Source organism: Carassius gibelio, chromosome A21 (assembly GCF_023724105.1).
Source record: "Carassius gibelio isolate Cgi1373 ecotype wild population from Czech Republic chromosome A21, carGib1.2-hapl.c, whole genome shotgun sequence".
Taxonomy (NCBI): domain Eukaryota; kingdom Metazoa; phylum Chordata; class Actinopteri; order Cypriniformes; family Cyprinidae; genus Carassius; species Carassius gibelio.
The window spans coordinates 15,619,352-15,643,672 of NC_068391.1; the positions used below are offsets into that span (position 1 = coordinate 15,619,352).

Consider the following 24,321-nt stretch of genomic DNA (forward strand, 5'->3'; position numbering starts at 1 on the left):
TAAATGATTTGAGAATGACTGGTGTAAGGCCAGTGATTAATTATATAACATATTGGGACAACGTAAATGAAGGGGAGGAATCATTCACGGCGGTAGAGTTCATCTGTGTGGACGGAAGTTGCTTTTACAAGACGTTGGAACAACGGCGACCTGATTCTGAATCTGCAGACAGTTCGGGAGAAAGCATGGCTGATCGAAGGATTCCGCGTAAAAGGGTACCACCCAATCGCCTTGTTGAGGAAAATGAGGAAAATGATGGTAATGATGCTGGTAAATTATCTATTTTAAGTTCTAGCCAGGCATATTATAATGCGATTAGCAGCATGTGTGTGTACGTTAGTGTGTGTACGTTAGTAAGTTAGGCCTAGCACCACTTAAAAGTATCGGTCAATTAGTGATTTGCGAGGCAATAATGTTCATTAACAAAACTGGTTAAATATTTTAATTACAAAATCATAATTTAAGCAATGAAGGTAATTAATTGTTCGGGCTGAATTGACGGGGGGTGCGGGTAAATTATCCTCCTTGTCGAGGAAAAAAAAAAACACCTCTGTAAAACCACCATCCCTCTTACCACCCCCCTTCACATTAATGTTACATTAATGTTGTTTATCGGGTAAAACCTATCGTGCAGATTAAATATTAATGTTCTCTACATATAATAATTTTAAAACTAAATAACGACGATTGGCCAATCAGAGCTCAGTATTAACGAGCTGCGCACCAGCTCACGTCGGCATTTGTTCTTTTTCGCGCAAAATGTTTCAAGTGTAGCTTCTGACGTTCTTTAAAAAGAAGGGAACTTAATAAGGTGTGATATTTATTTGATTCGAGTTTAAAGCCTTCTCCTTACATAGTTATTGTGCAGTACTCTTGTGTGACTGTGGGACGATATTGAGAAAGAGAGATAGACAAGGGTTGCGTTCATTTAGAAACGATCGCCCTCTTGTTATTCACGCTTGCTGACATTGTCAGGTAGGCCCATGTCAGTGACCTATTAGAATAAAATGCTTGACTATATAATTTAAATAACGAAAGAAAAAAAATCCCTGTGTGAGTTTTTATGTATTTAAGTAATTTCACACAAGAATCAGCACGTGACTGTGATCGCAAATTTTTAAATAATTTTATACAGCAGTTGAACAGAAAATAAGTTAATTGAGTGAGTTACATTTAGACACATTTTTTCTTTATTTCTGGTTTACAAATGGAATGGTTCCAAAGCCCGAGCAGAGCTGATGTGCATCTCAAAAGCAACAATGCAGTGTTTCGTTTCTGTATTAATCTGTTTTGAACGAATTGAGTGAGCCAATTATGATTCATTCCTAAAAACAGAAACTTGATTTGATCCTAATTGAATCAGCCATTTTTAAATAATCTTTTGATCGAAGGATTCAATGAATCATTTATTACTCATTTGTTCCTCTGTAGTTATTGGGTGAGCTTGGGTCGCTTAGGCTAATGAAAAAAATTAACAATAAATTTGTAAATGTATGTATATACTGTATATGTATATATAGATGGATGGAGGGTTACAGTGCAACAGTGTTTTTTATTTTTTTTTATATATATTCCATCAGGAGCATCAGCAACAGCACCAACTCAACAGGTGTCCCTTCAAAAAATGAAGGAGGAAAATGCTTTTTTAAAAGCTAAAATTAAATTCTTAGAGGACAAATGCAAGGACATCGAAAGTGAGAGAGATTTCCTGCGTAGCAGTCTGACCAATGGTAAATTGTTTTATCTCTAAAATCAATTAAACTTTACAACCAGTTATTTGTTTTACTTGGTAATGTGTACTATACATAGATATGAATTCACTTTTTACTGTGGAAAATGTACATAGTCCACATAATAACATATCCTGGCATAAGATGGAGCAGGTTAGTCTGAGGCCTATTTGTTGTTATTGTTGTTTTAAAATATATTTTGTGGTGTTCTTTAACAAAGGTAGCAGAATATCAACATTTAACAATAGCATTAGACTGGAAGTTGGCAAATATGGAAGAAATTAAATGTGAATGTAAATATGATTTGGTTTGTATTCCTTATCAGCCTTGTCAGCAAAGGAAGACATGATGGGAGCTTCCTGCAAACCCAAATATGATGATCCTGTGTCACAGTCTTCCAGTACAGAAGATGACCTTCATACAGAACGGAAAAAGAAGACAAAGAGTAGAGGAAAAGTTGAGAGGAAAAAAAGACATCACAAAGTTGACTCATCGTCCTCCTCTGAATCAACCTCATTCTCATCTCAATCCTCTTCATCCCCTGCACCCCGAAAATCCAGCAAAAACAAGGATAAAGCCAAGAAAAGGAATGGGAAAAAAAAGCAGAAATGCACAAGAGGTATGTATTTTAAATGTCCTTACAGTAATCTTTGTGTACAGTTCCCCATACATCTATGTTTCATTTTATTTATTTGTTTATTTAGCAATACATTGCAGTGAAATGGGACAGGCTGATACTTTTTTGAATGAAACTTTTAAAATAAACAGGAAAAGAAAAAAGAAAGAAAGAAAAATTAAATGGAAACATTTTGGTGTTTGACTAAAACTTTTTTTTGTTTAAAAAAGCTAATTGTCACAAATGGGTGGCTTTAGTGATGAAGTGTATGACAAATTAACAAAACAGTCTTAATTAAATCCACCAATAGAAAACAAAAGAGATCACAGTAGAAAACTGTAACAACCACTTTACTTAGACAATACCAGACAAATGAAAGTCTAAAAAAATTATGATTTAAAAAATGTAAGGCCATAAAAAGTCAGAAAAGTCTTATCTTTGATTATGAGAGTTCTTGGACACACATATATAAATTAAATCATATTAAAACTATCTAATTTGCGTTATAAGATTTCATTATTCATTCTTTGTGAATTTTTTTGTTTACGTGACAATTCACAGAATTTACATACTCCTGCATGGGAAAGGAAGAAAGGACTGGGTGGGTCTGGGACTGGGGGGATTAGGGGGTGTGCCCGAAGCATGAATCTGTATTCAGAAAGGCATGGAAAACAAATTACTATTGCTAATGATTGCCTGTTACATTACAGTACATAAAATGTCACTTACCACATAAACAGAGTAAAGAAGGGTGACTGATGACTGATTTGCAGGTCATGAGCACCACTGAAAAAACATCTTGTAAGTATGGAAGCATATGGGCAGCAATATTCAATTTGGCATGTAATATGCAAAATGACAATGCAATATGTAAAATGACAATGCATTTCTGTATTTACATTTACATTTTCCAATACATTTGTGCAACGTTTGGTGCAAAATGAAATTGAAAATTAAATTACATAATTTTCATTTGCCATTTCATACACCAGTTTTAATATGTAAAATGAATACTAATTTTAATGCTTTATAAGTTGCAAAATTAAAATGAAAATATATTACAGAAATGATTAGATATGTATAACATGTTCAAGCAAAAACTGTGGCAAAATGATCATTTAAATGCTATTTTTCTTAAATGCATTAACACTCACAGTCAAGACACTTACGATTGCATTTTCATTCAATGTCCCGCAATGAATGTAGCAAAATTCAATGTGCACATTGAAAATGCATTCTGAGCCGATCACGTGTCCGCCCCCTCGCGCCATGTCAATCACTGCGTGAACAAGGCGGGGCTTGCAGAGGTCAAGAGACTCAAATCTCAAGAAGAGGATTCAAGTGAGAGAACATGGACAAGACAGTTGGCCAGTGTACGTTTTGATCATTTCGGTTTATGGCTTCAATATTTCATTCACACTTGTGGGCGGAGCTGAAACACTGCTTTCATCTGATTGGTCGAATCGCTCCACCTTCAGCTCGGTCTTTTCATTCTTTCAGGCAGAATAAGAATCAGTGCGAGTGAAGCACTGTAATGTCTGAAACCACCGCTCACTGTTAATTAGCATAATATTTGAATCAGATGTAGCTGGGCACATAATTCGTGCTGCTGCGACTTGCAAGAGACCCCATTAAATTATTTCTAGGTTGTATATACTGTATTGTAGGCCTATAAATATTTTCCCACTGATAAAAACAGTGCAAATAGTTCTGTCTCCTTGGATAACAGTGAAATGGAAATAAATATAGTTAAATTTATGAAATAAAATTAAATAGGATTTTTTGGGAAGGTAAGTCTGGCCAGTTATACGAGTCTGAAGATCTGAGCTGAATTTGGTGAAACATTAAAGTTCTAGTCTTTGTCAATTACTCTCATAATAAATAATAATAATAATGTTACCCGTATTTTTCGGTATAAGTCGCATCAGTCCAAAAATACATCATGATGAGGAAAAAAACATATATAAGTCGCACTGGACTATAAGTCACATTCATTTAGAACCAAGAGAAAACATTACCGTCTACAGCCGCGAGAGGGCGCTCTGGGGTAGGCTACAGGAGCACTGAGCCGCACAGAGCTAATTTGACTATTTTTATTTAGAAATGTAACTATATTAATTTTTACAATTATTTATTAATGTCACACACACATACCCAGTGCCTTATGACTTAAAATATGAGAGTGGTAAATGTTACAGACATTGAACTGTTCAGTCTATTATTGATTTTTATTTCCACTTCACTTTTATCCAAAGAGAGAGAACTATTTTCACTGTATTTATCAGTGGGACAATATTCATACAATACTACAACCTAGAAATAATTTGCAGGTCTCAGCAGCACGAATTATGTGCCCAGCTACATCTGATTCAAATATTATTCTAATTAACAGTGAGCGGTGGTTTCAGACATTATAGTACTGACTCTTATTCTGCCTGAAAGAATGAAAAGACAGAGCTGAAGGTGGCGTTTTCACCAATCAGATGAAAGCAGTGTTTCACCTCCGCCCACAAGTGCGAATGAAATATTGAAGCCATAAACCGAAATGATCAAAACGTACACGGGCCAACTGTCTTGCCCATGTTCTCTCACTTGAATCCTCTTCTTGAGATTTGAGTCTCTTGACCTCTGCAAGCCCCGCCTTGTTCACGCAGTGATTCACATGGCGCGAGGGGGCGGACACGTGATCGGCTCAGAATGCATTTTCAATGTGCACATTGAATTTTGCTACATTCATTGCGGGACATTGAATGAAAATGCAATCGTAAGTGTATTGACTGTGAGTGTTAATGCATTTAAGAAAAATAGCATTTAAATGATCATTTTGCCACAGTTTTTGCTTGAACATGTTATACATATCTAATCATTTCTGTAATACATTTTCATTTTAATTTTGCAACTTATAAAGCGTTAAAATTAGTATTCATTTTACATATTAAAACTGGTGTATGAAATGGCAAATTAAAATTATGTAATTTAATTTTCATTTTCATTTTGCTCCAAACGTTGCACAAATGTATTGGAAAATGTAAAAGTAAATACAGAAATGCATTGCCATTTTACATATTGCATTGTCATTTTGCATATTACATCCCAAATTGAATACTGCTACCCATATGCTTCCATATGTAAGTCTTGTGAACTTGTGCCCAACCCTAGTTTAAATATACAACCACATCGAGTTTCAGACCCTAAAAATGCAAGCACTGTTAAAGCAATGGATTTTATTTATAATTAGTGCAATTCAGATGTTTTTTTTATTATTATTTTTCAAATATATATATGTCATTAATTTACTTCCATACCCTAAAGCCTCAGATTTGGTAATGGGATTTCATTTCTGATATGTGCTGTTGACCTACCACTACAAACTGGGTAATCTGACCAATCAGAGCTGGGTTAGCTGTCGGAAAGGAGGAGTTAAGAGGGTTAAGAGAAGAGAGATTATACTGCAATGAACATTTAATGAAAATAGTTTTTTGACCTTTAATGCATTTAAACCTAACCTCAAAAACAAATTAATAGCTATTTAAATAGCATAATAGAGGCACTTTTATATTATTATTATGGTTCTCCTACTTCTTAGACCCTAATTTTCCAAGATAAACTTCTCCTAGCTTTCCACCTACAACCACCAAATTCAGCAAAGACTTTAACGCTGTAATTCCTTGTTGCAGATTTCCAAATTCCATTCATTTATAAAACAGAAATGCTATTAGCATAACACACAAATGGTTTATTCTCTGTTCTTTGTCAGTCTTTCTTCCAGAGCAAGCCATTAAGAGATACAAGAAGGTCTTGGGCCATTTGAAAAGTGGAACAACAAAAACACAGGCGTACTTCAAATGTGGCGTGGATAGAAAGACAATTGTGGATACTGCTGCAATTGCAGAGCTCGAAGCATGTGACATCGAGGCCTACAAAAATTTGCGTGGCACCTTCCAAAGAGGACAGAAACTGTCTGATTTTGCAGAGCGGTGCAGAGAATTATGCAGACAGGAGCCATTGCAAAGCACCATTGAAGAAAAAAAGAAAGCTGGCATGCTTATTGACTTTTGTGAGAGACAAAAATAACCAACCTATGTTTATGCATGTGTATGTGTGTTTCTTTGTATGATAAATACCATTCCATGCATGTTCTAGCTCAATGACTACACACACAGCCACTTTAACTTTAATATTTTTTAGGGGTGCACCGATCGAGATCGGCCGATCTTTATGTGCATCTCGTCAGTAAAGCCGGTTCTCTAATCAGCGGTAAATTCCATCAGGTGCGTGATTTCAAATAGAGATTTACTACACACAGCCGTTGTTAACTGAGAAGATGCACAAATAAACACTGAAAATGAACGTGGATTTGCGCATCTTCTCAGTTAACAACGGCTCTGTGTAGTAACAGCTGCTCTATGTGAAATCACTCACCTGATGGAATTTACCACTGATTAGAGAACCGGCTTTACTGACGAGATGCGCATAACGATCGGCCGATCTCGATGGGTGCACCCCTAATATTTTTCCATACCTCTTGTTTAAATTCAGCCATCGGAAATATGGCCATGTGTCTATACACACTGTTATTTTAGCTGTTGCTTGTTCCATGTTTCTGGTTAAGTATTTTTCTTGGTTTGTAGTCATGATGAGTAAATATCATGTGCAACCAAACCCTAAAGTCATTTAACGCTTTTGAGGATTTGGAGTTTTTTTTTTTTTTTTTATAGTATACTTTTAGATAATATCTCTAGACGGATGAAGTAACACTTGAGTAATTACTAGTGGGTTACCATGATCTTCACTTTAGAATACTGATCCAAGTAATTATTAATTCCTTTAGAAGGATGAAGTAACACTTGAGTAATTACTAGTGGGTTACCATGATCTTCACTTTAGAATACTGATCCAAGTAATTATTAATTCTTTTAGAAGGATGAAGTAACACTTGAGTAATTACTAGTGGGTTACCATGATCTTCACTTTAGAATACTGATCCAAGTAATTATTAATTCTTTTAGAAGGATGAAGTAACACTTGAGTAATTACTAGTGGGTTACCATGATCTTCACTTTAGAATACTGATCCAAGTAATTATTAACTCTTTTAGAAGGATGAAGTAACACTTGAGTAATTACTAGAGGGTTAACATAATTCTTATAATAGTTATTAATGAAAAGGATCATATAACCATTCACAAGATACACACACGCATATATATATATATATACAGTATAAGGGCACTTATGAACTAATGGTTAAATTCGGACTTCTAAACCAAAGGCTGCAGGTTTGAGTCTCAATATATCTCTGTGGATATATTGGTTTGAGTCTCGGTACCAGCAGGGGTTGTAGGTGGGGGAGTGAATGACCAACGCTCTGTTCCACCCTCAAAACAACGACTGAGGTGAGACCCTTGAGCAAGACACTGACCCACCAACTGGTACACACATTAAAAAAACAAAAATGTATATATGTATGTATATATGCACACATTTATTATTATTTATGTTTTTTTTAAAGTATATGTTAAATAATAAAATTACTGTATATGTAATTTGGTCTTCGTATGATACACGTGTTTGCATATTATACACATTTTGGTGTGCGTATGATATGTGCACATTGCTTGTCATATGCATACGAAACTTATTACATATAGTGCGTGAAATTTAAACAGTAAATAGGACATAGGTTAATGTACTGCTAGTCATTTGTCCTTCATAGTTATTGTTTAGTTTTGCATGAATTATGAAACTTTCTCATTAGTTCTCTGGGAATAATGAAAAAAAATAGTAGTTATTGACTAGTTAATAGTAAACTACTAGAGTCATCTGTGTGCTATTACTTACTAATTTGTTAATCAGAGTTTCTTGTTAGTTAACAGTAGTTACTAGATTGTTAATATTGCGTTACTCATTTGTTCCTTTGTAGTTATTGATTAATGACGGAACAGTATTCTAAAGTGTTACCTTTTTTTGTATTTTTTATTCCTTATTGTGTTTTTTGTTCTGTCGCTGTTATGTTGCACTGCGGAGCTTCTGTCACGAAAACAAATTCCTCGTATGTGTGAACATACCTTGCAATAAAGCTCATTCTGATTCTGATTCTGACATAGCTACAGCATGGTATTGCAGATGATAAACGGTGAATAATTTATAACCCCCCCCCCCCCCCCCCTTTTTTATTAAACTAAAACCACAAAAGCACAAATAGATATTCCTTCTCATATACTGTAACTCTGTCTTCATTCATTTGTATGTTAATCTATAAGTGTTTCTGACCTTTATGTTCTAAAAATGAATGTTCCATTTTGAATATGGAAGTGTTGTTGGTTGGTTTGATGTTGTTGTTGTGTGTAAAGGTCACATAGGCTGTTATGGGGATAATGATCCAGATAAGTACACATTTAAATTAATCCAATATATACAAAATTAATGAACCAGAAAATATTTACCAAGCATATCATTCTTTTCATGGATTGCAGAACGTACTAAAGGAAGGGACCCCCTTCTTGGTGATGGGGTTGCAAAACTTGCACACTAGATGAGAAACGGCATTATAAAGGCCCATTCACACCAAGCACGATAACTAAAGATTACCTATAAAGATAACAATATTAGAGTCCACACCAGCGACTCATATCCGCAGAATGGATTCTGATTGGCTGTCAGTTTTTTAATTGTTCATCAGATGGAAAAAAAATCTTTCTGATAGTGATTCCAATGATATAATTTTTTTCTGTGCCTTTATCATTATAGTTGGTGCTGACTCTGCTATTCTTTCATATTGAGAAATGTTTTTAGAACTATCATTATCGTTATCTTTATAGTTAACGTGCTTGGTGTGAACAGGCCTTAATGCCTTATAAATGTACCAAATCCTTGTTGTTGTACGGTAAGTCTGTAAGATTGTACACTTTACATACTAGTCTACATTTTAATAGGCTATCAGAAACAGTAATAATAATAGGCTATTAGTTTGATGCAAGATATTATTCATTAAGCTATGACTCTGGATAATTTATCTTTAGAATAGAGATCACTGTTCTCCCTCGGTTCTGAAAACAAAACATTAGACAAAAACAAAATAATATATAGGCTAATTCACTTAGGTTTCTTACAATTTTTTAGTTATTGTTATAAATGAGTATAATTTTTTTATAAATTAGCATATATATATATATATATATATATATATATATATATATATATATATATATATATATATATATATATATATATATATATATTATGATTATAGTTTTTTTTTTATTTTTATAAATGAATGTAAGTGATTCATTAGTTTTTGAACGAATCTCTTGATTAAATGAATTAGACATCAACTGCAATTTAACAGTCACTGGTTGCTATCTACTGGCATAATGTAACATATAGGCCTAAAATCTTTATTTCAAGTGTAATGAGTTTTAAAGGTCAGTTTCTCATTTTAAATGGGGCTGTCGCAGCATCAGATATATCCAGACTATAAACTATTATCCCATGTTCGTTATTAGTAGTTAATGTGTGTGATGCATGTGCAATCGCGATCATGATCTTTTAATGATTAATCCACATGAGCCTGTAGCCTATGTATTTTTGTATGTCATAATTTGTACTTTAATGCTACACTGCTAGGGAGCTAGCTCCCTGGAGATGGCATGATGACTAGGTCTGATAGAAGTGGACGGCGAGTGGACCAGCCGGCCGCCTCACATATGTCCTTGATAGAGACACCTCTAGACCAGGCCCAAGAAGAGGCCATCCCTCTAGTGGAGTGGGCTCTTACTCCTATGGGGCATTCAAGGCCCATGGAGGAGTAAAATAAATTGATAGCGTCGACTATCCAACTCGAGAGGCGTTGCTTTGAGACTGAAGACCCTTGATGTGGCCCCCAAAGCAGACAAAAAGCTGGTTAGATTGCCTGAAAGGCTGTGACTGCTCAATGTATATTCTCAAAGCTCTCACTGGGCAGAGTAAATCCAGCTCTCGCTCACCTGACAAAGGAGGCAGAGCCGAGAGGGAATTACCTGTGCTCTGAACGGCGTTGAGAACACTGTAGGGTATCTTCAAATGACTACAGCCCAATTGACTCCCTCTGCCAATGTATTGGTGAAATTAATAGTTGGATGTGCCAGAACGTTCTCTCTGGTTGATAAAAAGTAAGGCCCAAAGGGTCTTCTTTCCAAAGTCACCAAAATTATGTTTAGAACAAGGAGAATGCATTTGGGGGTTAAACAAGGAGAATGCATTTGGAAACAAAGATGAAGTTTTCAAGGTGAATGCATACCTTGACTCTAGGGGTCAAACAACTAAAAATCAAGTCAGGAATCTTGGTGTGATTCTGGAGACAGACCTTAGTTTCAGTAGTCATGTCAAAGCAGTAACTAAATCAGCATACTATCATCTAAAAAACATTGCAAGAATTAGATGTTTTGATTCCAGTCAAGACTTGGAGAAACTTATTCATGCCTTTATCACTAGTAGGGTGAACTATTGTAATGGGTTCCTCACCGGCCTTTACAAAAAGACCATTCGACAGCTGCAGCTCATCCAGAACGCTGCTGCCAGGATTCTGAATAGAACCAGAAAATCTGAACATATCACACCAGTCCTCAGGTCCTTTCACTGGCTTCCAGTTACATTTAGGATTGTTTTTAAAGTACTTTTACTCATTTACAAATCACTCAATGAGCTAGGACCGAAATATATTGCAGATATGTTCACTGAATATAAACCTAACAGAGCCCTCAGATCACTAGGATCAAGTTAGTAAGAAATACCAAGGGTTCACACAAAACAAGGGGAGAACGCCTTTAGTTACTATGCTGCCCGCAGCTGGAATCAGCTTCCAGAAGATATCAGATGTGCTAAAACATTAGTCACATTTAAATCTAGACTCAAAACCCATCTGTTTAGCTGTGCATTTATTGAATGAGCAATGTGCAATGTCCGAACCGATTACACTGTATTTTGCGTATTCACTGTATTTTATTTAAATTTTTTTTTTTTTTTAACTGTTTTAAATTCATTTTTTAAATAAGTCCATTTTTAAATAATTTCCAAAGTTTTAAAATTGCTTGTTTTTATTTTTGTTTTATTATTTCTTCATGACTATTTTACTGTGATTAATATGTTAATATGTTAATATTGTGTAAATAAACTTTCCTTTCCTTTCCTTATCTGTCCCACTTTCACATCATTGCTGTTATTTTATGATTTTTTACAATCCATTATTTGCATGGCTCTCAAAAAAACGTGTGCACAACTATTCCATCGTCTCCTCACAAGGAGAAATAGACGGTGTGAGAAGTGTTAATAAAGGGACCGTGTTCAGAGGTGTTCAGAGTCACTGTACAGAGCATGCTACTGTGGTTTAATCTGTTGATGCTTTTGCCACCTCAAAGCATTCATTTTGTAGAGTGAAGTTTCTTAGTTCCAGTTTGCTGCACAGTTTCAACAACAGCAGCAAAAGCTGATGATGCTAATGCCGGAGTACATTTCCTATGCCTGCAACATGTAAAAGGTGCCCTAACAGTTTTTTTTTTTAATAAATGCAGAAATTTATGTTAATTTGATAATTATGTTTATGTAATGTTAAATAGGTTCTGTTGAAAATAAATTAATACAATCAATATAATTATTCAGAAAGTAAACTGAAATAGCACCAAAATCCAAATACCAAATTTGAATGATGTGAAAGTTAAAATCATTATATATACACTATCTTTCTTTATTTTATTGCAACCCCCGCACCTCCATTAAAACATTTCTCACGAATTCCCTTTTTTATGAGTAAAATAATGTCTGTAGTTAACATTTGTAAAAAGGCATTTTGTGAAGAAACAAAGTGAACATTTGTAGAGTGATTATTGAATATTAATTAAATATTTCCCACATAATATTTAAACTTTTTCCACTGCTAATATAAAAGCTTATTTTAAATATCAAGATAATATACATTGAAATTCTGTTTTCTTTATAATAACACATTTAATATTTAATAGTTTATACATAACAATAATAAAGCCTTCAAATTTTAGAAGGTCTCTTGCAAAGGATTTTTCATATTTGAGAGCCAATTGCATTAAAAACCACTGTAGAAAAAAAAACTGTCTAACTATTATCAGATTTTATTTTGGTTATGGAAAAAAATAATATTTCATAAAATAAACCATGGGTGTGTGATAATGGCAAACAATGATGTCAATATTTTTTGGAATTTTGTCAATTGAATAATTAGAAAACATTTTGCTGAGCATGTTATTGTGTTTGTATTTTTGCAGGTTTAGGACTTGGATAGCTGATTCCCATTGCTTTTGACATTATTCATATTCTTTGCGGTGGTTAGTTTTCAGGAGTAAGAGGAATTAGCTTTTCCAATGAATTTGAATAGATTTTTACCTTTTATGGGCATTTTAACCTTTATTGTGTATTGGGAAAACTTTAGTGTTTTGAGCATGGCAAGAAAATTTGTTAATTGTTGTTGTTGTTGTTGTGTTAATTTATTAGCCAGTGGTTAATATTATACATCATTTAGTCACCCAGAGTGAAGATAGTCACATATGCGAGTGATTTACTCGCAATGAAGAGGGTTGTTTTAATATTATTAATATGTAAATAACAGATCTAACTCAGTTTTTTTGTATTATACTTGAAATAATTTGTTATTTGTTTTTATGTGTTTGCAATGCAGAGGTGGCACAGAAACTGCATCTGAAGTGGCTTGTAGATATACAGACTGTTTAATGAAAGGACATTAATGTAGTTAACCTGCACCAATGCATAAATAATATTTTGATGTTTTAAAAACAAAACATTCAATAGTGATTTTTAAATTATTTGGAAAAAAAAAGAAAATGTACTTTAAATGTAAACAGAATAATGCCAGTAGGTAGCGTCAAATCACTGCATGTTTCAGTCATTGAGTTAGTCGTTCAAGTGATTCGTTTAAATGGCTAATTGATTCAGTAATGAAATACCATCATGTGTTGCTCAGAATTGCAAAACGGTTCTGCTGTGGATTTGATTGAAACTACTTTCATAAACGAAATAGAGCAAAAATTTTATTTAATTTAATATCCGACTCAGTCATGAAACTGTAGATCAATTTAATCCTCCACCTCCCCCAGCTCCACCTGTCTAGAGCTGCTATGGGAATCATAGTTTGTATACCTATTGTTGGAACAGCAACATTTTATTAATATGCCTGGCTAAGAACTTAATTTGGACAACTAAAACATTTTAAGCATCCTCTGATTTCAGATTTTCAAGTAGTTGAATCTCAGCCAAATATTGTCCTATCCTAACAAAGTAAAAATATTACAGTATTAAAATACAACTCTAAAAATATTCTGAGAGTTATCATGATTGAAATACCATTAATTAATTTCTGTTGATTATTAAGTTCAACATTTTTTGATTATTGAAGTAGAAAGACTTAAAAATGTAATTGGCTCTGACAAAAGCCAGTTATAGAAAGAAAAAAAAAAATAGCAGGTCATGCGATAACAGACTAAGTAATATAGTGTGTGCTGGTGATCCAGTGCTCTATTGATCTGTTCTGTTTGCATGTTGCAATCTTCAGGGTGCCTCATAGACACACTATAATTACAGTTTCTGTGCTTACATGCTTTAGTCTACAAATAAATTACCTATTTGAAAAGAAAAAAAAGAACAACTGAGATTTCTGTATGTTATTAGTTCTTTGATTTTCAAGGTCTTATATTTTAGTTTTTTCTCATGTGTGTGTTTGTGTTCACTTTGTTTGTTGTTTTATGATTTACTTGCCTTTTGAATTTGATTTTATTTTTTATTACAAGCATACTTTGATGACAAGGATATGAAGAACTGTTTGGTGATTACTGTTTAAGTAAGCTACATATGTTTTCATGTGTTTGCTGTGTTTGTGTGTGTGTGTACTGTATGTATGTGTATTCAAGTGATTTAGTGTGTAATGGGAATCACTAGTACCATAAAACATGGGGGGGAGGGGTATTTCATGCATTCTAAGTTATTAACACTGTTAAAGAGTTGTATCCTCATTCTAAACATGAAAAAAAAAGTGTAGTAGGACTTGCTCAAAGAGGATGTCTTCAAAGAAGTGTGTTTTTGGTTGAGAGGGATAGATGTTAAGGGACCAATGGATGCATTTTGTTTGACAGCAACGGAGTTGCCTACGTGTTTGTTTGTTTGTTTGTTCGCATCATTACAGTAACTAATATTTTATAAAAAAAAGGCCCAGTTCAACACTGGATTTGACGATTGTTCGATACTCCAAGATTAAGAGGTATAAATAAAAGATCATGAGTCAGAACTTCAGGCAGTGAGAATAAAATGCAGATGCAGGTGGTACATCAAATTTCTGTGTTTTATTGGCAATTAAAGTGCATTTTATGTGCATTTAATGTAAACAACACTCCGCCTATGGAACGCCTCCAGGAGCTTGGCTGTTTTTCAGAGAGAAGTGTAAAGCTGTATCTTTCTTTTACCAATCTGGTAAAACTAAACACTTAGGAGATATGAATAATGCAATATTACTCTGTAAGTACTCAAGATTAATGTGAGATTGGCAGAAACTGTGTGTTTTCTGTCCCCTGTAAAATTGTGTTTCCCCTTCTAGGGAACTTGCGCTGCATCATCTAGTGGACAATATGGGGACTGCTGCCAGCAGAACCGTGCCTGAAGCATGTATGAAACATCTCCAACCTTGTTGGCCCACTTAGCCCATGATGTCACAGGTGGGCACCCAAAAATATAAGAGGGCACCTGGAGAACACGTCAACCACTTTTGTTGGTTTATCTTAGCTCACGGTGATAGCTTTGATCTGCGGGATCCGCATATGATCTGAGGATCATAGACAGGGCTAGTGAGCCAGCTCTCTCCTGTTCCTCCCCCTTTCGGGATTCAAGCGCAGAAGATGATACCTCAAACACCCCCCCCCCCCCCCCCCCCCCCAGAGCATTTTCTCATGGGTAATAAAGTTAGGCATTCTCCCCTGATTTGAGGGGAATCTTCCAAGCGGGGTGGTCCCCCTGTATCCCACATGCCAAGTATGAGCTTTCCCCCATTTGTTTTTTCAAGTGGATGGCCCATTGCTTAAGGAACATAGTTGTTTGAAGACAGCTGTACTCCTAGCTTGATTTTGGGGAATGTCCCTTCCTTTGTTAAGCTGGTAGGGTTTAGGAGAGGGCTTCCTTCCCCAGGTCTCACTGTATTTTAAAGGGGGGCGGTCCCTCTGAATCCTGCATATTAAGTTGGACTAAGTAGACTGTCCCTTATTTGGCTCTGGAATATAGCAGTATGAGGGCAGCTGTGTTCCAGCCTGGCTTCTATGACTAGGTTGGGTTTCTCTTAGAACAAGCCCTCTACAGCAGGTACTGAGTCATTGCCTTGGAAGGATAGCCATGTTTTAGCTTAGTCCCCTTGTCAGGGTTCTACGTAGCAACCATTGAGTCCCTTGCCTAGACTGTGCTGTCTCCCCTGTTATGGTTTAAGTAGATGGCTCACTCTCTGTGATCTTGGCAATCCTCAGTTAGGACCTGTGGAGGACAGCCATCTAAGTATAGCTGTTTTATAGCTCAGTGTCTACTCTCTTTACTAGGTTTTTTTAAAAAGTAGTGGTGCCCTTGAGCCCCTATTTAGATTGTGCTATCCCCCTGCTAGGGTTTCCAAGTAGCCTCTGTCCATGGTCCTTGTATTATCAGGATAAGCTGTTGCTCGCATAACATAGCTATCTGAGGGTTAGCTGTATTCTTAATTTGGCGTGGATGCACCTCATTCATCTCAAACTGGGTTCCCCATTTCTGTCAAGCTATGTGTGCAGGGAGTCAGTGGCTTGGCCCCATTTGGAGAAAGGTTAGGTGTATGTTTGTCCCTTTTTTGGTGCTCTCTCACCAGGTGGACAGACATGTACCGTGGCATGGCATAGTTGGCATTTAGTTCCCCACAGTTTCCACTAGAGGATGTAGCAAATTCCCTAGAAGATGAATGTCCTGGTGTACGCATGTAAGATGCTGTGTCCCCTCACCATGTCTTCGGCCTGCTTGTTTCACGTCTCCTTCAGACAACTAAGTTGGTGACATGTCCTGCAGGAACCCTTTTATACTTCCGGGTGCCCGTCTATGACGTCACGGGCTACATGGGCTAGTAGGATTGGAGTTATTTCACACTTGCTTCAGACACCAGTCCTGCTGACGGCAGTCCTCTTATTGTCCGCTAGAGGACACAGTGTCTTGTTTTCTCTCGGTGAACCACTGGTTACAGGAGAACCTTTTGTGTCAGGAGAATTCCCTTCTTCAAATCACCTCTTAACTGTTCATTTCTATCCCTGTTGAGAGCTGCAGTCACCAGCTGACAGATTGCCACCTTCATCATAAAGCTGTCATTAGAAACTTCATTAATCACAATGCCTTAAACAAACCCAAGGCCAATTAGCCTCACATGGCATAAAGCCAGTCTCTTCAGTCCATTTCTCTCAGTATTATAAGCAACTGTCTTTGAAAAAGTCCTTTTATAGTTACTTTTCACTGTAAATACCCTGGAAGGCATATTTCACAAATAAAATTAACCCATTAGATCTTTTGTCTGTGTATGTGTGTATACTTTATGTTCCTTTGAATATGACTTTCAAAACACATGCTTTCCCATGATTCTCGTATTAATAAAATTCTACTTTCCATATTTTAATTCGAAATTTGTTTTCTCACATTTAAACAAACTTTGCATTTGTCCTCAATATCAGTGTGAATGAGGTTATGAATAATATCCTTTCATAATGGCGTCTGAGGTTAGCAGTCAATTATAAAGAGATCTCAGTCTCATTATCACCCCTTCTACAGTGAGATTGTATAGGCACAAAAGCGAAATAGCTTCTTAAGAAGATTTAAAGAAACACCTGCTGCTTGCATCAAAACAGCAATTTCCTTGAAACCATTTTAAGTTAACTTACAGAATGCTCTTGTCAGCTGCCGACAGTATTCATTTACTAGAAGGAAAGATGCCTTCTGGAATGATGACATCTGCGATGTGCAAAGACATGATTAATGTTTGAGAAATATGTTAAATTAACTGAGAGCTGCAAGATCCAAAGAATCTTTATGAGCACACAATACTTCACCAACCATGATTATTTTAGAGTTCTCAAGCTATTTTGGCCAAATCTGACCTTACTGTAAAGTTGAAACAGTTAAAATGTATAAATAAAGCTTTGAGGAAATGGAGCTGCAGGCAGTGATTATGAATTGCCATAGAGATTTATGAAAGATACTGATGGGAGCCATATGTTACAAAATTCCACCAGAGCAGATTGGATTTGTAAGGGCCAATGAAGTAGAGTTTCTTTACTGTACACTGACTAATGCGCCATGTGATTCTTTGATTATATCTTTTTAATACGGTTTCGTATATGAAATATTTTCTCTGTTGCTCAGTTACCATCCTCCCTTTTTCTTGTTGTTGAGCTCACAGACATTCAGTGTATTCAAGCCCGAAGGTCATATGAAATGATGAAAGCATGGCTTGTGTGACACACATTTTGAGTTCATTCTTCCCCAGTGTTATTGCCCAGGCAGCACATTAAAGGGTTCTGGAGCTGCACACAAGCCACCACTGCATTCATCTGACTCCAAGCCAGAGAAAACATTAATTTGTGGGTTTAAATCTGTAGTAGGTTACGTAACATCTAAATATTCTATTTTGATATTTGTGCATTAGCCATCGTCGCTTACACACTTAAAGGGATAGTTCACCAAAAAATGATTTTGTTTGTTTGTTTATTTGCCCCCAGGGCATCCAAGATGTAGGTGACTTTGTTTCTTCAGTAGAACACAAACAACATTTTTTTTTTAAACTCAAATTGTTGCAATCTGTCAGTCATATAATGTAAGTGGATGGGAATAACGGATTTCAGAGTCAAAAAAACATACACAAACAAAACCAATTTAAATCCTCCAGGTCGTGACAATACATTGCAGACTTATAAGTGCATTTCCGCCACATATCTCTCAAATGACCATAGACACTCCATCTACAATCTCAGTTAGGACAGTCAATGGTCCACTTGAGAGAAAATGCACTTATAAGTCTGACATCCACTATGAAGCAATAATAAAAAGAAGATGTGTCAGGCTCCAGCTGTTAGGAACACGCTCAGGGTGCTCTCGGTTAAATGGTCAGACATTGCAGTGAAAATCGGAGGTAAAAAACTATATAATTACTTTCCAGTTTCTTGCACAAAGGGTTTAGTTTGCCAAAGGGTTTAATTTGGTTTTGTTTGTGTATTTTTTATTTTTTTACTCTCAAAGCCGTGATTCCCATCCACAATGTGCATGTACCCTTTCAGCCAGAGCTGGGCCATGTGTGGCAATGACGGCACGCCGGGGATCCGACAAACAACATGAGGGCCGATTGTGGCCCAGATCAGTCCAGTGATATGTGGCCGAAATCAGGCTAAATCAGGACGATTTATACCGTAGCAATACAGAGCCAGCCAGACACATCGGGTGCTGACGTGGAGATAAGCGTTTTTTTTTCGGTTAGCCTTTGGTGGAAGACAAACCAGCAGTGATTTCCACTGCTGGCAAAAATGGCAAAAATCTACCTCTGTGCCCAGTGAAAAAATTTTCAGTACTGCTGGGGACATTAGTTCCCATACTCGCAACCGTCTGTCACCTGTTAATGCAGAGCATCTTTTTTAGTTTATTAAACTCTCATTTCATGTGAAAGATTAGAGGTTTTACATTAAATTAATTATGATGGAGGAGATGTGTGTGATCTTCCGTAATATTTTTCGTAATATTTGGCTACTGTTCTAATCGTAGCCTATCCTACTATTATAAACGAAAACTAAACAGCCTACTATCCATGTTTATTGAGTTAATGTTCAATTACATTCATTTTAGTTAAGTCACCAAAGATATTCTGATTTTTAAAAAGAAAAGAAAAACACTTTTATTGAAAGGTTTTGGTTGTTTAATTGGGTAAGCATAAGCTTGGTAATTGTCAAAAAAGTTTTTCTCACTTGACATCCTGGCATAATGTTGCCTATTCTTTTTTTTTACAGTTAAAATAAAATAAAATAAAATGAAAAATACATTGCTGTGGATGTTGTTTACTTCATTAATGTGTTTTACTGTGTTAATGGAATAAGGATGCGAGTAGGATTCGGTTTTCGTTTTCGGATTCGGACGAATCTTAAACAGTGGATTCGGTATTCGGCCGAACCCCAAAAATCTGGATTCTGTGCATCCCTAATATATATATATATATATATATATATATATATATATATATATATATATATATATATATATATAATTCACCAAAAGGAACCACAATATCTTATTTTTCCAAGTGCAATGTATGGACAGTTAATACTTACAAAACACTAACACTAATGTACCTTGCTGTTAGTGCTTGCTAGTAACACTGAAAAAAACTAAATCACATCTTATGATTTCTAAGCATATTTACTTATTATAAAGTAAATTTAGAAAACCAATGTTAAAAAAAACATTAAATTCACAGCAATGTCACTACTGTCACGGGTGCGTACTGGACAGAGGACTCGGATGCAGAGTAAAGAAAAAGGAGAATATTTATTCTCGCCACAAAACACAAAATAACATAAACAATAATGAAATGCTCTGGCGCACACAGAGATCTCCGAGCTGGCCGGCACACTGCGGACCACTCGCGCTGCCGGATCTCCGAATTATGGATCCTTTGATACAAGAACAGAAGGTGAGACTGATACTGAGAATCATGCAAAACATGGGCAAAGTCAAAACAATCTACTCACGATCACAGACAGAAAAGCAGAGACATATAAGGGAGTGGGGGAACGAGCGACAGGTGGGGAAGAATCAGCTCGTGATCTGCACAACCCCGCCATGATCAGCGCTGATTGCCCAGACCACGAGCTACTGAACAAACAGGACAACACAGACCACAGGGGAAGCTTAGACAGCACCCTGCACCATGACAGCACCCCCCACCTCAGAGACGCCTCCAGACGTCCCCGGTGGACTCACCATGATGCTGATGAAATTGATCAATGAGAGCGCGATCCAGAATATCGCGAGCCGGAACCCAGCTTCTCTCCTTCGGACCATAACCCTCCCAGTCTACCAGATATTGATGACCTCTACCCCTACGCCTAACATCAATGAGCCGCCGTACAGTATAGGCAGGCGACCCCTCGATGAGCCTAGGAGGCGGAGGGGCAGAGGTCAGGGGCTGAAGGGGGGAGCGAAAGGCGGGTTTAATCTTAGCAACGTGGAAAACCGGGTTGATCCTTCTAAACTGAGGGGGTAATTTGAGCCGAACTGACACTAGACTAAGCACTTTGGCTCTGATAAACGGTCCAACAAATTTGGGTCCCAGTTTACGTGAGGGCAGTCTGAAGTTAATGTCCTTAGTAGACAACCAGACTCTCTGACCACACACGTAAAGTGGGGGCTTAGTACGGTGACGATCCGCCAATGCCTTGTTCCTCTCGCCAGTCCGAGTGAGGGCTTCTCTGGTGATCCTCCAAGTACGGAGGCATCTCTGAATAAACACATGCGTGGAGGGAACAACGGCATCAGATTCTTGAGAGGGGAATAGAGGTGGCTGGTAGCCTAAACAGCGCTGGAAGGGAGATAAACCGGTAGATGAGACCGGGAGGGAGTTATGCGCATACTCTACCATGGTCAACCTGGAACTCCAAGATGATGGTTCAGCAGATGCCACACTGCGCAGGACTCTCTCCAAATCTTTGTTTGCCCGCTCGGCCTGACCATTAGTCTGCGGGTGATAACTGGAAGATAGGCTCGCAGTCGCCCCCAGCTGTCGACAGAACTCTGTCCAAAACCTAGACACAAACTGGGGACCTCTGTCAGAAACCACGTTCACCGGGAGGCCCTGAATACAGCAAACGTGATCTAAGACCGTAGTCGCTGTCTCCCTCGCTGACGGCAATTTGGGGAGGGGAATAAAATGGACCGCCTTTGAGAACCTGTCCACCACAGTGAGAACCACCATCTTGCCCCTAGATGGAGGCAAGCCAGTCACAAAGTCCATCGCTATGTGTGACCAGGGCCGTGAAGGGACCGACAACGGCTGAAGTAGCCCTGCAGGGGGTCGATTGGATCCCTTACCCGAAGCACAAATCGGACAGGCCGACACAAACCGTCGAGCATCCTGCGCCATGGACGGCCACCAAAACCGCTGCTTGATTAACCTACAAGTACGAGTTGCTCCAGGATGGCAAGCTAGACTAGAAGAGTGGCCCCACTGAAGTACGCTAGTTCGGACTGACTCAGGTACAAAGAGCAGACCCTCTGAGCATCCAGTGGGAACAGAAGCATGGCGTTGTGCCGCGCGGACCTTGGACTCCACCCCCCAGGTGACCGCAGCCAAAACCCGTTCGGGATGCAAAATGGCCACCGGGAGGGTGGGACTAGCCTCAGCCTCAAAAACCTGCGACAGCGCGTCAGGTTTACCATTCTTAGATCCCGGGCGATAAGAAATGGTAAACCTGAAACATCCAAAAAATAATGCCCAGCGAGCCTGACTATAATTTATTCTCCTGGTGGTGCGAATGTACTCAAGATTCTTATGATCAGTCCAAACGATAAACGGAAATCGCGCTCACTCTAACCAGTGACGCCACTCCTCCAGGGCCAGCTTGACAGCTAGTAACTCCCTATTCCCAATGTCATAGTTCCGTTCCGCTGGGATTAAACAATGAGAAAAGAAGGCGCAGGGATGTATTTTCTCGTCCGAAGTTGATCTTTGAGACAAAACTGCCCCCACCCCCACCTCTGACGCATCCACCTCCACAATGAACTGACGAGATGGGTCAGGGGTCGTTAGAATGGGGGCCGAAACAAATCGACACTTAAGGTTCTCAAACGCAGCTTGGGCCTGCGACGACCAACAGAATCGTTTCTTTGTGGAGGTAAGATCAGTCAGAGGAAGGGCGATTTGGCTAAAATTCTGAATGAACCGCCTGTAAAAATTGGCAAACCCCAGAAAACGCTGGACCGCTCTACGACTATCTGGGGTGGGCCAATCAGCAACTGCCTTTACCTTGGCGAGATCCATTCGGATACCTTCAGGCGAGAGAATAAAACCCAGGAACAGAACTGGCTGTGCGTGAAACTCACACTTCTCCAACTTAACGAATAAACGATTCTCCAGCAGCCGCTGGAGCACTCGCCTGACGTGCAGGACATGATCACGCTCATTCTGGGAAAAAATAAGAATGTCGTCGATATAAACAAAAACAAACCGATCGACCATGTCTCGGAGGACGTCGTTGACCAGTGCCTGAAAGACCACCGGGGAGTTGGAAAGCCCAAACGGCATAACTAAATACCAGTGGTGTCAAAAGTACTGGCATTCATTACTCAAGTAGAAGTATAGATACTAGGGTTTAAAAAGACTTTTGTAGAAGTTGAAGTATCAACTCAAGCTTTTTACTCAAGTAAAAGTGTAAAAGTACTAGTTTAAAAAACTACTTAAAGTATAAAAGTAAAAGTAATGTAAGGGGAAAAAAATGCCATTAAGAACAAAAGCTTAGGCCGCACCACAGGGGCCTATTGTGCACTACCCCACCGCCTCAAAAAACATTTTTCTAAAGGCCATAGGCCATAATGACTATAATGTTATATTAAAATGTTCATGTTGAAAAATTTGGGATGCACTAGGCTTCCTGTTTCAGCCGCATATATGAAAATACAAAAATGGTGTGCACATCCCAAACATCCAATTAGGACGCAGGTGCAAGACAACTAAATGATATAGACAAATAAAGAAGTGAAGTCTGAACACTGAAAACTACTGCTCCAGAGGAATTTAATCAAGCAACGTTTCGACCTTCAGGTCTTCATCAGCCGCATATATGCCCATTTAAAATGAACGCACTTTAGTACAATGCAAATACATTAAAGGACTATATATATGATGACTAGTTGCCAATAAGTATTGTTATGGTGCAAAAAGTCAAACTTCAGAGGCTTGTCATCAATAACTTTTAATGGAATGTTTATGTACATCCAAGATTAGCTGCAGGAATCTGCGAGGGCAATGGACAAGAACATTGGTGCAGGCTTAGTAACAATTACACTTGTATGGTTGTCTATTTACAGTAAACATTATAGTTCTGTCAAAATGAATGATTAATCCAAGTGATTAATCAAAAACTTAAACTGAAAAAGAAATAATCCTGATACTTTCTTGATTGATAGCTTCTTGTATTTGGTACATACGTCTGCTATGTCCAGTGTTCGGGGGGTAACGAGTTACAAAGTTGGTATAGCCTACTTATCACAACATTGTCAATCGCATCGTCAATCGAAAACGCTAATTTATTCAAACGTCTTGCTACCGAACTACCTACAGTAGCTTAATTTGTGGAGGGCGAAGAAAAAGCACTCATTTGGTAAATGAGCCAGTGAGAAATAATAACTTTTAAGTAGGGTCCAGTGCCTTTTCAATACTTTTAAAACGGTACCGGCTCCTAAACGGTGCCTGAACCGATACTTAAAAAAAAGAACCACAAAAAAACTATGGATAACTTTAAAGAACATTACAAATATTTTAAATAAATCCATAGCTTGTTGTGCAAGTTGTGCTTCCCTTAATCTAAGGCTAATAACTGTATTTCACAATCTGGGTCATTATTTAATACAAAACCACACATAATGTTTCTACTGTATCTCTGTCACTCACTCTGATATTTAGTTAACATGAGTGCTGTCTGTCACTGTCTTAAATCAGTTCTGTGAATTACTGTATGGTCAATCTTTATAAAGTAGCAACAATGTCGTTTTTAAAATACAGTACTGTGCAAAAGTCTTATGGAAAAATTAGTATTTTCTCCCCAAAAAAGGGTTTTAAGCCAGTTATTTATATCTTTTGCTGTAGTGTGTCAGTAGGAAATATCAGTTTGCCATTAATTTTAATAATAATCTAGTGCGATTTTGAATGCACAAGCAGTTT

At 37.5% G+C, this 24,321-nt stretch overlaps 2 protein-coding genes across 3 annotated transcripts in view; both read left to right on the forward strand.

The window, feature by feature from the left end:
• Nucleotides 1-6,760, forward strand: LOC127941654 (coiled-coil domain-containing protein 106-like). Of its 2 annotated transcripts, XM_052536966.1 has the most exons (4): nt 1-258; nt 1,581-1,730; nt 2,056-2,349; nt 6,104-6,760. In XM_052536966.1, the coding sequence occupies exons 1-4, from the start codon at nt 15-17 to the stop codon at nt 6,418-6,420; spliced, it is 1,005 nt and encodes a 334-aa protein (XP_052392926.1). In that variant the 5' UTR covers nt 1-14; the 3' UTR covers nt 6,421-6,760. The 2 variants fall into 2 exon arrangements, with proteins under 2 accessions (XP_052392926.1, XP_052392927.1); XM_052536967.1 differs by lacking the exon at nt 1,581-1,730.
• LOC127941641 (teneurin-2-like) overlaps nt 1-24,321 on the forward strand; it is a 260,234-nt gene that overhangs the window by 45,292 nt on the left and 190,621 nt on the right. The window lies entirely within an intron of this gene.

What these genes read in the sequence shown, in the direction of transcription:
- LOC127941654 (XM_052536966.1), top strand. Translation starts at nt 15, where the DNA reads ATGACTGGTGTAAGGCCAGTGATTAATTATATAACATATTGGGACAAC. An exon ending in GCGTAGCAGTCTGACCAATG is followed by an intron (nt 1,731 to 2,055) that starts GTAAATTGTTTT and finishes ATTCCTTATCAG; the next exon opens with CCTTGTCAGCAAAGGAAGAC. An exon ending in AAAGCAGAAATGCACAAGAG is followed by an intron (nt 2,350 to 6,103) that starts GTATGTATTTTA and finishes GTTCTTTGTCAG; the next exon opens with TCTTTCTTCCAGAGCAAGCC.